Source organism: Zasmidium cellare (assembly GCF_010093935.1).
Source record: "Zasmidium cellare ATCC 36951 unplaced genomic scaffold M409scaffold_29, whole genome shotgun sequence".
Classification (NCBI taxonomy): Eukaryota; Fungi; Ascomycota; class Dothideomycetes; order Mycosphaerellales; family Mycosphaerellaceae; genus Zasmidium; species Zasmidium cellare.
In genome coordinates, this window is record NW_022986973.1 from 106,021 (window position 1) to 120,077 (window position 14,057).

Genomic DNA, 14,057 nt, shown 5'->3' on the forward strand with positions numbered 1-14,057 from the left:
CAGATCCTCCCGGTCGACATCATCAGCATAGTCATAAACCTTTTCCTCCAGTCCAACTCCACCACTCAACCATTCCATATCCCACCATGCTCACACCCTTTTCGGCGCCCATCCAGCCTTAGCAACTCGACTGCCCAACAGCAAAAACCCGCCCAACAGCAAACACACGCCCGCAAAGATCTGAGCCCCCAGAAACGGCTGCCCCAACCCCCTATCCATCCTCCGAGAAATCAACGCACCGCCAATCGGCGTCCCAATAAGACAAGCCAGTCCAATACAAGTTGAGATGCCCCCAGCCCTAATACCAATCTTATCCGTCCCGACTTCCTCCCCATCACCATGTCTCTCCACGCAGAACGAGTACATCGTCGGCGCATACAACACTTGCACGCCCGCGCTGACGAAGCCGTAGAAGCACGCTATGACCGTTAGGGCGGCGGTGTTGGGGGTGCTCGCGGCCCAGAGCCAGACGACGCCGCTGCTGAGGAAGAGGCTTGGAATGATGGTGTTGAGTGGCCCGATGCACTTGTCGCTGATCAGAGCGGGGAGGAAGCGGCCGGGGAGGTTTGCTAGGAGCATGAAGATGAGGAGGTTCGTGGCGCCTGTGTGCGACATGTGGAGGACTTTGCCGCCGTAGGAGATGATGTAGACGAAGCCGAAGTAGACGCCCATGAAGGAGAAGAACATGCCGCCGGCGACGAGGAGGTAGGAGGCTTCGGTGAAGGTGCGCCAGCCTCGACGACGGGTTGGCGATGGGGGTGCGACTCGGGAGATGCGGTGCCCGAGACGGCTGTCTCTGTGTTTCTGGCCACGCATGCGGAAGATGCGGTTGGCGGGGAGCATAGTCACCGCCTCAATGGCCATCAACACGAGCATAGTCGTGCGGAAGCCTTGGGACATGAGCAGCGACCTGGCGACGAGGACGTACACGATCCCGCCAACGCAGCTGCCTGCGGCACAGAGCCCCATGGCCATGCTCAGATGCTTCTCATCGAACCACGTCATCATCGCTACGAGCCCTGAGCAGAACACCATACCCATTCCGATCCCGGTGAGGAGGCCTTGCGTGAGCCAGAGGGTGGGGAGAGTTTTGCAAAAGGCTGTGCTGAGGAGCCCGAGAAAGATAACGAAGGTGCCAGAGTGGAAGACTTCCTTGAAGTATCCTTTGTCCACGAGACGACCTATGGGCACGCCGAGGCTGAAGACGAGGCAGAGTTGAGTCGATCCTATCCAGGCGATTGACGAGGCGCTTGTGCCGGAGAGGTAGTACTGCTCGTAGTACGCTTGGAAGAGGCCGTAGGCATTCGTGATGCCCCAGCAGTTGAACACCACGAGGAACCCTGCCAGAGCCTGCAGCCAAGCTGTACGGCCATTCAGGGGCTCTTCGGGCTTATACGGCTCTGGCAGCTTGTCGAGCGGAACCGAGTAGATAGGTTGCATTTCGACGTCACGAGACGGGTCTGAGATTGAGTACCGCGGCAAGGGGTCTCTCGAGGTGCGAGGGCTGGTGTGAAGTGTCGGAGGGAGTTGTGGTGGGTAGGAGATTCTGTCACCAACCGAGACACCTGCTGTGGACCTTCGAGAGGGGATCAAAGTAGGTTCTCTGGATGGGGCGCAGCTGATCGAGTCGCCCGGCTGGATTGTGTCTCTGTTGCGGTTGGGCTGGTATACTGATGACGGTCTTGTCACCAGCTCTGCTGCCGTTGCCTCGAAGCCTGTGTGCACGCTCTCAACGTCGCTGACATCCTTCACTGACCGGTATGGGCTGCCCAGCATGCTCGCAATAGGCGCTGATTCAGACCCGCGCTCATTCGACACAGTAGTCTTCTGAGAATCGCGATTGATCAGCCGGGAAGGCCGATATGGCACATCGCTGGGTGTCAAGGTCCACGCCTGTGAAAGGGGCTTCTCGGTGGGACTTCGACTGTGATCAGCCGAGTTTGTCCTGGCGTTTGACGTCTTTTGCAGGTCCTCGATGCTCTCACTCGGTTTTATCGTCGCCGAGGGTGCCTTCGACCAATTCTGCGTCTCCTCATTGCCTACGGGCTCCGCGATCTCATGCAACTTGTGTACCTTCGTAGTATCGCTCCGGTTCGGTCTCAGAGGCTCCGGGGCCACCTCAGGTCGGCAATCCTCTCTCGCCTCCATGCTTCGCTTCTTATCATCATCAGACTCCTCGTCATCGCCGATTTTCCAAGGATCATTGACATCCGCGTGGGCATCCGCGAAAGACAAGTATTTGCCTTCCAGCGTTGCCCTCGCCTTGGCTGATTGCCACTCTCGCTCGGCTTCTTCTTCGCCCATGCTGGTAGATATATCGTCGTCGTCGGAGTAGGGAGATTTGAGTGGTCCGCGGAGATCTTCGACCCAGCTGTATATGTTTCGGGGTGCCATTGTCGGGCTAGGCTGTTAGTCAAAGTCGAGGGATATGTTTGACTGAGTAGAGAAGTTTGCTTATTGTGTTTCTATTCACAGGTGTTTATTCCAGTCCTGAAAGCTGCGGAAGCAATATGGTGTTCATTGTGGACGTGGCAGCCGTAGTCGGCTGACGTTGTTAGCATGCGTGTATGGTTCAAGGCCGAGATAAAGCGCTGGCTTTTCCGGTTCACAAGGCCTCTTCTACCCCTTTTTAGCAGCAAACATCCAACAAGCCCGAGTCCAAAAGCGTAAGGCCGTGGATCGTGCTCACAACCTGATGTACTGATTCCCAACTAGAGGCGCCAGCAACCTTGGCACCACATCCGCTGGATCGCCCACAGAGAACCAGTCCTTTCCTGTGAGCCCTAGAGCACCTCCTTCGGGAACGAGGTTGCCTCTATCGACGTTGACCATGGCGACGCTGGCTCCCTTCTCGATCGCAGAGTCCACGAATCCAGCAGCCGGCCAGATTTGGGCCGTAGTCCCTATAACCAGGATCAGATCGATGGGTTCGATCTCAGAGAGAAAGCCTTCCGCAGCGTCGACCGCGTCTTTGCGTAAGTTCTCTCCAGACCAGACAACTGCAGGGCGGAGGTCGCTGTTGCATCTTGGACAGCGTGGCCGGGTTTGTCTGGCCATGGTGCTGTACTCGTCGTTGAAGAACTCCTCCTTGAAGTACTCACACTCAAGTCTCGAGCACTTCGCGTCGAAGAGATTGCCATGCATTTCGAAGAGTTGATGCTTGGGGTGTCCAGCTCTCGAACACAATCCGTCAACGTTCATATCCATAGCCATGAAATTCGCCGGACCCTTGACTCGTGCCAGTGCTGCTATGGCTTCGTGCGCAGCATTTGGCCGAGCCTCTCGAGCCTGACGTCGTCGTTCTTCGTAATACTCCAAGACTATTTGTGGCGTCTCGTTGAATGCTTTCACACTCGACAACGCTTCGGACTCGGCCCCATGACAGTTTCCTTCAGTCCCAACCGCCGTGGTATGTAGTCAAGCCAGAAGATGCAGAAAGACCGGCTCCGAGGAAGGCCACGATTCGTTTGTATTGCTCGAGAGGTGCGTGGAAAGATGCAATCGATGTCTTTGGGAATGAGATGGTCGCCGAGGTTGATGCCATCGCGGCTGAGATGTGGTCAACTGTGGAGTCTTTGGGACGGAAATATCTATCGTCAGTGTGTTGTCAAGCTGTTTGATCTGTTAAGCATCTCTATCGTCGCCTCAACAGCGAAACTATATCGCTGGCGAACTAGGCTGTGCAACGATCTCCCAAGTATGACTGCGCGTTCCTGTCGCTGCTTATAGGCATGGCGCACGCTGGATGAAGACTGGAATGTGAATCGCTGGTGTAACACCGTCAGCCGCGCTTTTCAAAATGCTTTCTTTCATGGCTATGGGCTTATTGGAGACGATATATGTGTGCTGCTTCGCACATGTATTTGATTCAATTCGAGCATTCCAGGAGGATGGATGTCATCCACGCTCCCGCTCGCCGACGCATATACTGAGGTCTGGTATGAGCTCTCAGTTTGTGTCAACTTCGCCACGCTGGCTGTGTCCAGACTTATTCGCCGGCTGTGTTTGCTGCGCATATCTGATAGTTGACCGCTGGGTCCTTGTGATGGGTATCGACTTCCAGGGTTGGATTTTTGGGTTGCGAAAGGAGAGCCGGGTAGTTTCCGGAAGATGGGTCCAAGGCAGGGCAGGCACGCGCAGATGATGCCTACTGCGGGTTCTAAAGAATACCAAATGATGGCGCCGAATGCAGTCCCTGAACACGTTCAGTAAATTATCCTCAAGGTAAGGAAGAGGCGACTCACACGTGAAGTCGAGAGCGCCATGGAACTCGACGATTGCTACCAGTCTCCCAATCGAGCTGATAGCAGTACTGACGATAAGTCAGTATGAGGTATCACAGCCATCACAAGCATTTAGGAGACTCACAAAGCACCAAGGAGAAATATGCCGCAGAGCGCAACCTTGTTGCTCATGCTCATCCTGAGCTTCCACAATATCGGCTGGGGTAGTAAAAGAATGGCCACGTCGATGATGACGTTGGGGATGGCCGAGCCTTCGAAGAATGCGACAATGTCGATGCAATGACCTTCCTTTTGGTAATTCCAGAACTTGTCAATGGGCTGACATTGCAAGAGAGTGACAATCTCGACGCCGATCCACCAGGCGATGACAATGGCCGCGACCACCTTGACCGCGATAGTCAACTTCCGTTCGATGCCGAATAGTCGTTGATACATGAGTAGAACTCCAAGCTTGTTAAGAGCCAGTGCGGTCGTGTAGAGAACTTCCAAGGCGAACAGACTCCGCAGGTAGGCTTGTCCATGGTCCTTGACATTCCAGATATGTTGTCCGAGGCCGGTTTGGACAGCGATTAGATTCAAGAAGTTGATGCCCAGTGAAAGGATCTGTCAATAGAGATACTCTATCAGCTTGTTGACCATTGCATTGCATCAAGGGCCATCTGTTTCATACCAACGCCGCAAGTATCATCCAGTCGTCCCACCATAGTCCAGCAGCAGTCATCCGCCGGGCAATGAATCGCAGAACGACAGACGACGTCGCCAGAACAATCATCAACACCTGCACGGCGTCGATGGCGGGCCCCCGATCCCCAGTCGGCAGGGGACCAGGAGGTAGTTGAAAATCGGTCATGCCAGTAGCATTGCCGCCCGAACCAGCATCCGAACTCGACATAGCTTTTGCCTGCTTACAAGTCCAGAACCAGCAAGCAAAGCAAGAAGATGTGACGAGTTTCAGAGTGCGGTCAGAGGCACAGCAGAGGCAGCAGGCTCTGGACGAACCAGCAGATCTTGCGAGCCTTTTACGAAGCAGCGCACTAAAAGTATGAGTAGGCGGTCCTACCAGAAAAGAATATCAAGGGAAGAAGTAAGGTGCAATGCGGTGCATGCATGCTGCTGTGCGGCACGGCAGGGCAGCCAACGAATCCCCCTATGCGCAACAGGTTGTGGCGGTTGGAGGATGTGTCTTGCGTTCGGTTGGAGAAGCAGAGCAGACGAGCAGCCATGCGTGCAGCGTGCCGCCTGACAACGGCTCTTCTAATTCCACAGATTCTCCCAATGTTAATCTGAGAATCCGCGAAAGCTTAAAGAGACGCGCAACGGTTGTGGATGTTGGAGATCCATCTTTGCGCCCTCTCACCTTGCTCCCCGGGTTGACGCTGTTGAAGCTTGAGGTCGGACCGGTTTACGAGGTGTGTTGTACAAGCGTCGCGGAACGTGGTGAGGTCTTCAACTCTGGTATCGCGGGTGATGTCCTGCAGCAAAACGGTGGGAGGTGTGATGGTGTTTGGGACTGCACGCGTGAGGAGCACCAATGGAAGCGAAAAGGAGGCTGCAGGAACAAGAGAGTTGGAGACAACACGAGAGGAGGAAATGCAGATCGCGGACGTTGCCGTCGCTATTTAAACTCTGTGTGACATGAACGATGAAAGGGTCTGCTTTCTGAAAGACGTCTGGCGGCGATGAGGAGATAGGAAATGTGCAAGGCTGGACTGAGGGAGAAGAAGGGTTTCATTGTTAATATGATTGCTCTTGAGATGATTGACAAGCTCTTCAAGTCGACGAGCAAGGGTAAGTTCTTGTGTTTTCTGTGTCGGGCAACAATAGGCGAATGTCTATAACCGAACCGTTGGAAATGTCGGATACGGCGGTCCTTCTCCTGGGACGGACTTTCGGACACGCATTCCTACAACAACGACATCGTTTCCCCAACACCTGGCCCGGAACCAGACATTGGCATCCAGCCTCGGTGTCCTCTCGTCTCTGAACAACGATGGTCGATTTTGTCCAGGATACGGTGTGGGACCGCTGCTCCATGGAGCGACCACTGAGAGACTTTGCAACACGCCGCCAAAAGAACATGAAAAGTTGAAGAAAGATGTGTGCTTGATGTTTTATGGGTTCTAGAAAGACACGAAAGGAAACCACACTTCCATACTTCACGAGAACGACTTGCCAATCTGCACTCACCTCTATTGCAGGCACGACCCAAAGCAAGACTCGACGCGAGGACGGACGCCCTGGCTCAGGTCCACCTGGACTGCTGGAGGAACGTCTCGAGCTCTTTGTCGCTGACCGTTGGACGCGAGAGATACTGAATCCAAGCGTCTGGAAGTTCCTTGTACATGTTCTCACGCCTCACCTTCGCCTCCTTCAGGACAATTTCGAGCCGACGCTTCATGCGCTTGTTCTCCGGCGATTTGCCCACACCGTAGAGCGCGTTGAAGACCCGGAGCAGAGTTTCACTATTGTCATCCGATTTGCACATCAAAGTCCACAAGAACTCCATGATGTGGTTGAGGTCTCTGATCTGGATCTGGTACATCATCTCAGCACGCTCCTTGTCGGCCATGTCTGAGTCCATGGCAATACCCAGCCCGAAGTCGGTGATGATTACGTCCGGGTAGTTGCCATAGGTTTTGCCAGGCCAGCGCAACATGACATTACCACCATGCAAGTCGTAGTGAGCCATGATATCCTGATCGTGGCTCTCCTGGCCGTTGATGATACCGAAGTTCAGGGCGAGAAGAGTCTCCGTCAGTTCGGCGAGAATGTGCCAGAGGAAGCCTTCCGGGATGGTGGCACCGAGAAGAGGAGGATCCTTCCAGTACAGATTTCGCAACTCCTCCAAAGTCCCTCCAGTGTACATCTCCATCGAGAACCAAGACCCTGGGCTCGACCCAACGCGTGGATGCAGTATTCGGACGACACCATGCTGGCCGGCCTTCTCCAGATAGTTGTCATTCAGGTACCAGAGCATGCGAATCTCGGCCTGGAATTGGGCTCGATAACCTTCCTCGTCGTTTAGAGTGTTCCTCAGAACTTTCGTCGCGGAGATGGATGCCTGCATCTTGTCGATGATGTCTTTTTGCTCGACTGGATCCCCAATGGCACGGTCGTAGTCTATCACGAATCTGTTAGCATCGAACTCACCGATTGTGGCGAAGATCACTGCGTAAGAGCCTGAGCCGAGCTCTTTCAAAACGACTTCTTCGCTTTCATTCTCAAAGCGGCCTTGCTCGTCGCTTGACTCCGATGCCGTCTTGCTGCGTTGACTCAGCTGCTTGGGTATCTCATTGCTGTGGGTGTTATTGCTTTTCGGCTTTGGCGCCTGAGACGGTGCGGCACCCATGGTGTTGGTGGTGATGTGCTGGGTGTGTTCGAAACGAGACGGTAGAAGAGCTAGTACCAGACCAGCTTGCAATGCGAAAGATTTGGAAGGGGTAAAAGAGGTGAAACTTGAGGGCAAGATGGAAAGACACTTTAAGAGGAGTTTCGGGGGAGTCGTAGAATGGCATTGTGTCTGGCAATGGATAAGCCATAAAGAGTTTGAATTGTCTTTGATCAATGCCTTTCGAAAGAGCAAGGAGCCTTTCGAGGGCGGCCTTCTTTGTTCAGCGCACATTGGTGGTGAGAGGTACGTCGCGTCGATGCAATCGCTTTGCGGACTGTCCATCGGTGCAACGGTGCAAGGCTGTCATCGTGTCCGGATACTGTCCAGGGAGGTGCTCGCATTGTCACGTGCAGCCGACTCAAGTGTCCGTGCGTAATCTTCACATGCAAGACGCAGACTAATGCAAGTGATCGATTTAGGCGGCTTATGCTCTCCGCAAGGCGTACCTGCCGCGGCTTTTGTGCATTTTATTCGAGCTTCTGCTGTTTGCCTGCTTTTTGCCGCTCGTGTGACTGGCCGCCTAGTATTTCACTTCTGCTTCACACAACTTCTCCGCCTCCAAAGTGACAGGCGCTTTCCTCGGGTAAGGACACCGATAGGCGATGCTTGGCAGTCGTCATTTGTAGCTTATTCGGGAGAATCCTATCCTCACCTCACGCTTTGGCCTCGAGCCCGTGCATGGCACTTTGAGGAGGTGGGGCACCACGATCAGCGACATCGCGGAGACTTGACCCGCCTCGCTCTTCTTTCACGCACCTCACCTCGTCCACCACCACCACTTTCACCACCGCCGCCGACATCGACCACGCCGCCGCCTCGCCCGGCCGTCTTCAGCCGGCCCGACCTCCATTGCTCACAGCCTCACAGACATTACCCTCGCACGCAGTGTCGACCACCTGCCATCAACACCGACTGCCAGACGCCATTGAGCCGGTCATACCGGCCAAGACCCAATGACCACCATGAGCTCCGCCCTCGACGACGAGGACCTCTCCCTGTCCATACAGGCGCCGCGCCGTCCTTCGAAAGACCCCGCCCCCGAGCAGCTTCCCGCCCAAGGCACACCCATCATTCGCGCACCGCCAGGTCACGGTCAGCCAAACCCGAAGTCACTGCCGTCGCGCCTGGGTCAATACAATGTCATCAGAACTTTGGGAGAAGGTTCGTTCGGCAAGGTCAAGCTCGCGACTCATGTCGTCACCGGTCAAAAGGTGGCTCTCAAGATCATCTCGCGCCGCAAGCTGGTCACCCGAGATATGACTGGCCGCATTGAGCGCGAGATCCAATACTTGCAGCTACTGCGCCACCCACACATCATCAAGCTATACACGGTCATTACCACTCCATCTGATATCATCATGGTGCTGGAGTATGCCGGTGGAGAGCTTTTTGACTACATTGTTCAGCACGGCAAGATGCGCGAAGACAAGGCGAGGAAGTTTTTTCAGCAGATAGTATGTGCTGTGGAGTACTGCCATCGCCACAAGATCGTGCATCGGGATCTCAAGCCGGAGAATCTTCTCCTCGACGACCAGCTCAATGTCAAGATTGCTGACTTTGGTCTGAGCAACATCATGACGGATGGCAACTTTCTCAAGACGAGCTGTGGCAGTCCGAACTATGCAGCACCTGAAGTTATTAGCGGCAAGTTGTATGCTGGTCCGGAGGTCGACGTCTGGAGCTGTGGTGTCATCCTCTACGTTCTGTTGGTTGGCCGCCTGCCATTCGACGACGAGTACATTCCGGCCTTGTTCAAGAAGATCGCGCAAGGCAACTACGTCGTTCCCAGCTACCTCAGTAGCGGTGCTGTGAATCTCATCAGACGCATGCTGCAAGTCAATCCCGTCAATCGAATGACTATCCAAGAAATCCGCAACGACCCTTGGTTCAAGGAAGGCCTTGCGGATTACCTTCAGCCTGCGGTTGAGGACTTCCTAGACACTGGCGTCGACCCCAACAAAGCCATCGACCCACATGCGCTCGCCAAAGGCAAGCCAGTCGCAGTCCAAGAAAAGATTCACCAGCACGTCGTAGGCAAGCTCGGTAAGACCATGGGCTATGCTCCAACCGATGTGCAAGAGGCGCTCTCCACGAATGAGCCTAGCGCCATCAAAGATGCATACCTCATTGTACGTGAGAATCATCTCATGAAAAACAATCCATCGATGCAAGAGGCGCAACCAGAATTTGGACAGTCGCCACCACCTTTCATCGCCAACAGCCTGTCGTCCATGCGAAACTCTCCTCAGCTTAGAGGGTCGCCGCGATCACCACGTCCGCCTGTGTCTCCACTTGCTGGTAGCAACATCGATCACCCTCGACATGGCTCCACAGTCTCCAATGGCTCTGGCTCGATCATAGAAGCTCGTTCGCCAGCATCAACTGTTGCCATTTTGCCGTCATCCTTGCCCGACTATCATGCTGCCTTTATGAAAGGGCAGATCAATCGGTCTTCTGATCCTAATGGCGAGCACGATGACGGTGAGAAGCCGAGAACGAGAGAGGAGCAGGAAGCGACGGCACGCCGCCTCAAGCCGCATAGCAGAAGCTCCGCAAACTTGAGCCGCCACGGGAGCGACAAACCAGAGCCGATGACCAGTATTCAAGAAGGAGGCAAGCACACCAAGAAGCAGCGACCGACCAAATGGCAATTCGGTATCAGGAGCCGCAACTCGCCCGCAGAGGCAATGCTGGCAATCTACCGCGCTCTTCAGAAGATGGGTGCTCAATGGGAGGTTGCAAAGGCGAAGGAGCCCGGCGAGCCTGCTAGTGGCGAGGCCAGTCCGGAGCGAGGGAACGACAGAGAGCGGAGCAACAGTCCAGAGTATAGTGACTCGGACCCAGGCTCCGGCACCGACCCAGAGTATGCGACCCACGAAGAGCAAGAACGCCGCCGCGCCAATCGCCGTCAGGAAGGTGGAAACCATCCTCGTGGTCGCGAGCGTCACGGCCGATGGAACGACTGGGGCTACGAGATTCCTGAAGATCCATGGGTTATCAACGCACGATTCAAGAAAGAAGGCATGTTCCCAGCTGGTGTTCCACATCCAGCCTCAGCCCACAGCTCGCAGGTCGACTTGAACCTTAGGAGGGCAAGTTCTGTCCACATGTCTCCGGCCGGGGGCTCGAACAATGCAAGCCACACATCAAGTGCGGCTGGCAGCACCGAGAACATGGCAGCTGTTGGTCCAGGACAAGGCAGCAAAGCCAATTCGGTGTACAGTGGTAGCACGGCCCCCACCGAAGCTCCAAAACCAGAGGAGAGCGTGTGGGTGTACGTTACGATTCAGCTCTACGCCATCGAAAAGGACTTCTTCTTGGTCGACTTCAAATGCGCTGGCTATGAGAGACTCGTCCGGCGGTTCGCGCGAGAAGTGACTGGCAGCAACGAGAGCGACGTGGTAAAGCACGACAACGCGCCTGATGGCTACACCTCCGCGGACTTTGACGAAGATGAGAGTGGTGAGCAGTTGGTCGGCGTCGGCCGCCCTCTGGAGGAGAAGGAGATTACTAGTCCCTTCCCATTCCTGGACGTGGCCAGCCGTCTGATCATCCAGCTCGCCGAGGCGAACGACTAGAAAACATCAACTACAGAAGAGAGACATTTCTGTGGCTCACGCCTGTGACGAATTGCATGATATAAAAAGCGTGGTACGAGAAGATAACCCCCAAAGAGGAGGCGTTGCGTGTATGTGTGAATTGGAATGAGTATGGCATGAATCGGTATCACGAAGGGGGAATCCCCACTCTTATGAATTGACTGCTTCGATTGGGGAGAAGTGGGAGGTTGTGTGATGGGGATTGATAGAAAAGCGAAAGTGAGGCATTCTGGATGACGAGGCAGATCAGATGGATAGGTTTTCTACCATGACAGAACCAACCGTATGGGCCCTTTTAAGTAGATTCGGGAATGCCAAAGACTTCACGGAGATGTAATGTGCATTATCAGCGTGGAAAGTGGTACTGTACTGTTGTTTTGCGGCCGAGGCCGATCTTGCGTGGACACAGCCAGGCCCGCACGAAGTGGTGAGGCATCGAGACCGCAAGTACTGACCCTCCTTATTTGACTTCAAGTCGAAGATATATCCCCGTTACTCTCGAGCTATCTACGCTATCGAAGATGTGGTTCAGAGCTGAGTCGTTGGCGAGATCTTTGGGATGTCAAGGTAATGTAGTTCGTGCTGTGTCTTCCCGTTGAGCACAAACATCGTCTTAACAAGGGCTTATACGCTGGAAGTCTGGAATGGACAGACGATTCGGACCGCATAGCCCCATCATGAGCTACTACTGTATTTGTATTGTTTGCTGAGAGAAATGATGACGAACGGATGAAGTGACGACGTCGACGTGTTGATTCTGGGGCCAGCCGCGGGAAGGAAAAAGCTTGACGCTCGTGGCCTCGAGCTTCACCTTTCACCTTGCATGACCGAATCGCCCCGCTTTATTATTCCAACTCCAGACTTCCGAGTCCCGGAAGATCTGCTCTGCTTTTCCAGTTGCTTCCCGAGAAATCGGTTGAGCACAAAGATGTCCTTCGCCCAGTCGTTAGTAGTCAATTTGCTGGGATGTCCATCGACGAAAGCGTCTGGGCTTCTTCGATTGGTGTGGAATGTTGTGTGACGCAAAACACGTGAGACGGACATGGACCAGACGTTTGCTGCGTGATGCGACTGTGATGAGGTAACAAGGTTAATATCCGTTGTCCGAGTGGTCGAGAGGAGCAGCGTCCAATGTCAGCCTGCCGTCGACGTGGCCAAAACGCTTGGGGTAGACATTGCGATGCGTATCTGCATGTGACGGCTGGAGAGGTGTGAGAGAGGGATGATTCAGAGTAGGAGGTCTTACGTTAGCATGGACGACAGTAAGGGCGATGAGGCGTGTTGCACGTTTCCTTGGAATGAGAGACGAGAAGTCGCCCGATTTTAGGTTTCAGCAAGGACCAACATTCACCTCCCATTGGATCCCGAGTCTTCCGTCCGCTGGTGACGTCGAGGGCTTTGCTGTCCGGCTACAAGAGCTCCCCAAGCTCCTGCATCCCCTCCTGCCCTGCTGCTCTCCGTCGTTGTCATCATCCTCGGTGTCGCTGTTGATCAACCCAGACTCACTCTCGTCTATCACAACAGAATTACCCTCTGTGTCTTGTACGTCCTGCTGCTCCCACCTGTGCATCGACTGTTGTGGAGTGTCAAGCTGACTTGCGCGTTTGTTTGGGTGTACAGAGCTCCTCGACGAGTCGCAAAAGCAGAACTTCCCCGTTTATCGCAACAACAACACACACACCACCGTCGCAATGGCCAACATCATCCAGCTCGCTCTGCGCACTGTGCAGTTCCTCATGGCTCTCCTCATCATGTCGCTCATCGGCAACGCCATCGCCATGGGCGCCAACTCGGCCATCAACGACTACACCATGTTCTGCGCCGCATGGGCTATGCTCTTCCTGTTCTACCTCTTACCGGTATCGTTCAAGGAGGACATGGGCATCCCGATCGCGACATTCGCCATCGATCTCTTGACCATGCTGTTCTGGTTCTGCGGCGCCATCGCACTCGCTGCCGAGCTCCATGTGCACAGCTGCAACAACCACGTATGTCGACCAACCTTTGACGAAAGATGAATGGGACGCGCAAACTGACAGTGCTTTCAGGATTACGTCTCGACCAACCACGTCATCCGTGGTGCCAGCGACCAGAAGGGTGCCTGCCGCGAGGCTCAAGCCAGCACTGCATTCCTCTGGTTTGGATGGGCGGCCTTCCTCGTCTCCACCGTCCTCTCTGGCCTCGGCATGCGCGGTGCTGGTGCTCCACGTAGCAGTGGCATCCGCCGTGGCCCGGCTATGAGCCAAGTCTAAAGCGGTCAGCGGCAGAGGATCAAGTGAGTTTGGGATCTGACACAAAAACAAATAATGAGTTGACTTGCTGACAAGACTCGTTCCACAGCAGTACTAATACCCCCTGATACCACCATCACCAAGAGACGCCTTATGAGAGACGCCACTACGTGTGTCTGCTTCGATGAGAATGAAGAAAATGGAATAAAAGACGACTACCCAACCCCCTTCTTGGATTGCACAACAAGCGATTTAGCGGGCGAGCACTGGAGGCGAGCTCAAGCTCATCAGGATGGCGTTTATTCTCCCTCTCGTCAATCAAGTCAACAAGAAAGAACGTCGTCGGGTTTTTCGTATGGATACCTCAATCTATCTAATGTGTAACAATGCAATGAAATGAACATGAACAAAACCATCATTTCTCATTAAATCACTAATGACCAACCATGAAGTTGGACGCCTTTCCCACTACTGTGATATTGCCAAGTCGTCGTCTCTTCCTCTCATCTCGCCCCTGTGATCTCATCCAACCAGAAACTTCCAACACCTCTTCCGCGGCGCTCTCCCAAACCGGACCAGATCGAACCGCCCG

General features: G+C 54.4%; 6 protein-coding genes across 6 annotated transcripts; 2 read left to right on the forward strand and 4 right to left on the reverse strand.

Moving 5' to 3' along the window:
* Window positions 1-90: 90 nt before the first annotated feature.
* Window positions 91-2,394, reverse strand: M409DRAFT_25866 (uncharacterized protein; the record flags this gene model as incomplete). The annotated part of the gene is made up of 1 exon (XM_033807863.1): window positions 91-2,394. One exon carries the CDS (start codon window positions 2,392-2,394, stop codon window positions 91-93), a length of 2,304 nt encoding a protein of 767 aa, XP_033664567.1.
* A 291-nt stretch (window positions 2,395-2,685) lies between these two features.
* On the reverse strand, window positions 2,686-3,544 carry M409DRAFT_68282 (uncharacterized protein; the record flags this gene model as incomplete). Its single annotated transcript, XM_033817762.1, has 2 exons — window positions 2,686-3,389; window positions 3,442-3,544. The coding sequence occupies 2 exons, from the start codon at window positions 3,542-3,544 to the stop codon at window positions 2,686-2,688; spliced, it is 807 nt and encodes a 268-aa protein (XP_033664568.1).
* Window positions 3,545-3,815: 271 nt separating this feature from the next.
* On the reverse strand, window positions 3,816-5,094 carry M409DRAFT_68283 (uncharacterized protein; the record flags this gene model as incomplete). Its single annotated transcript, XM_033817763.1, has 4 exons — window positions 3,816-4,195; window positions 4,245-4,312; window positions 4,369-4,847; window positions 4,915-5,094. The coding sequence occupies 4 exons, from the start codon at window positions 5,092-5,094 to the stop codon at window positions 3,816-3,818; spliced, it is 1,107 nt and encodes a 368-aa protein (XP_033664569.1).
* A 1,392-nt stretch (window positions 5,095-6,486) lies between these two features.
* Window positions 6,487-7,593, reverse strand: M409DRAFT_57181 (uncharacterized protein; the record flags this gene model as incomplete). The annotated part of the gene is made up of 2 exons (XM_033813547.1): window positions 6,487-7,364; window positions 7,395-7,593. 2 exons carry the CDS (start codon window positions 7,591-7,593, stop codon window positions 6,487-6,489), a joined length of 1,077 nt encoding a protein of 358 aa, XP_033664570.1.
* A 995-nt stretch (window positions 7,594-8,588) lies between these two features.
* Window positions 8,589-11,213, forward strand: M409DRAFT_57182 (uncharacterized protein; the record flags this gene model as incomplete). The annotated part of the gene is made up of 1 exon (XM_033813548.1): window positions 8,589-11,213. The coding sequence occupies one exon, from the start codon at window positions 8,589-8,591 to the stop codon at window positions 11,211-11,213; it is 2,625 nt and encodes an 874-aa protein (XP_033664571.1).
* Window positions 11,214-12,925: 1,712 nt separating this feature from the next.
* Window positions 12,926-13,486, forward strand: M409DRAFT_25870 (uncharacterized protein; the record flags this gene model as incomplete). The annotated part of the gene is made up of 2 exons (XM_033807864.1): window positions 12,926-13,222; window positions 13,283-13,486. 2 exons carry the CDS (start codon window positions 12,926-12,928, stop codon window positions 13,484-13,486), a joined length of 501 nt encoding a protein of 166 aa, XP_033664572.1.
* Between the last annotated feature and the right edge of the window lie 571 nt (window positions 13,487-14,057).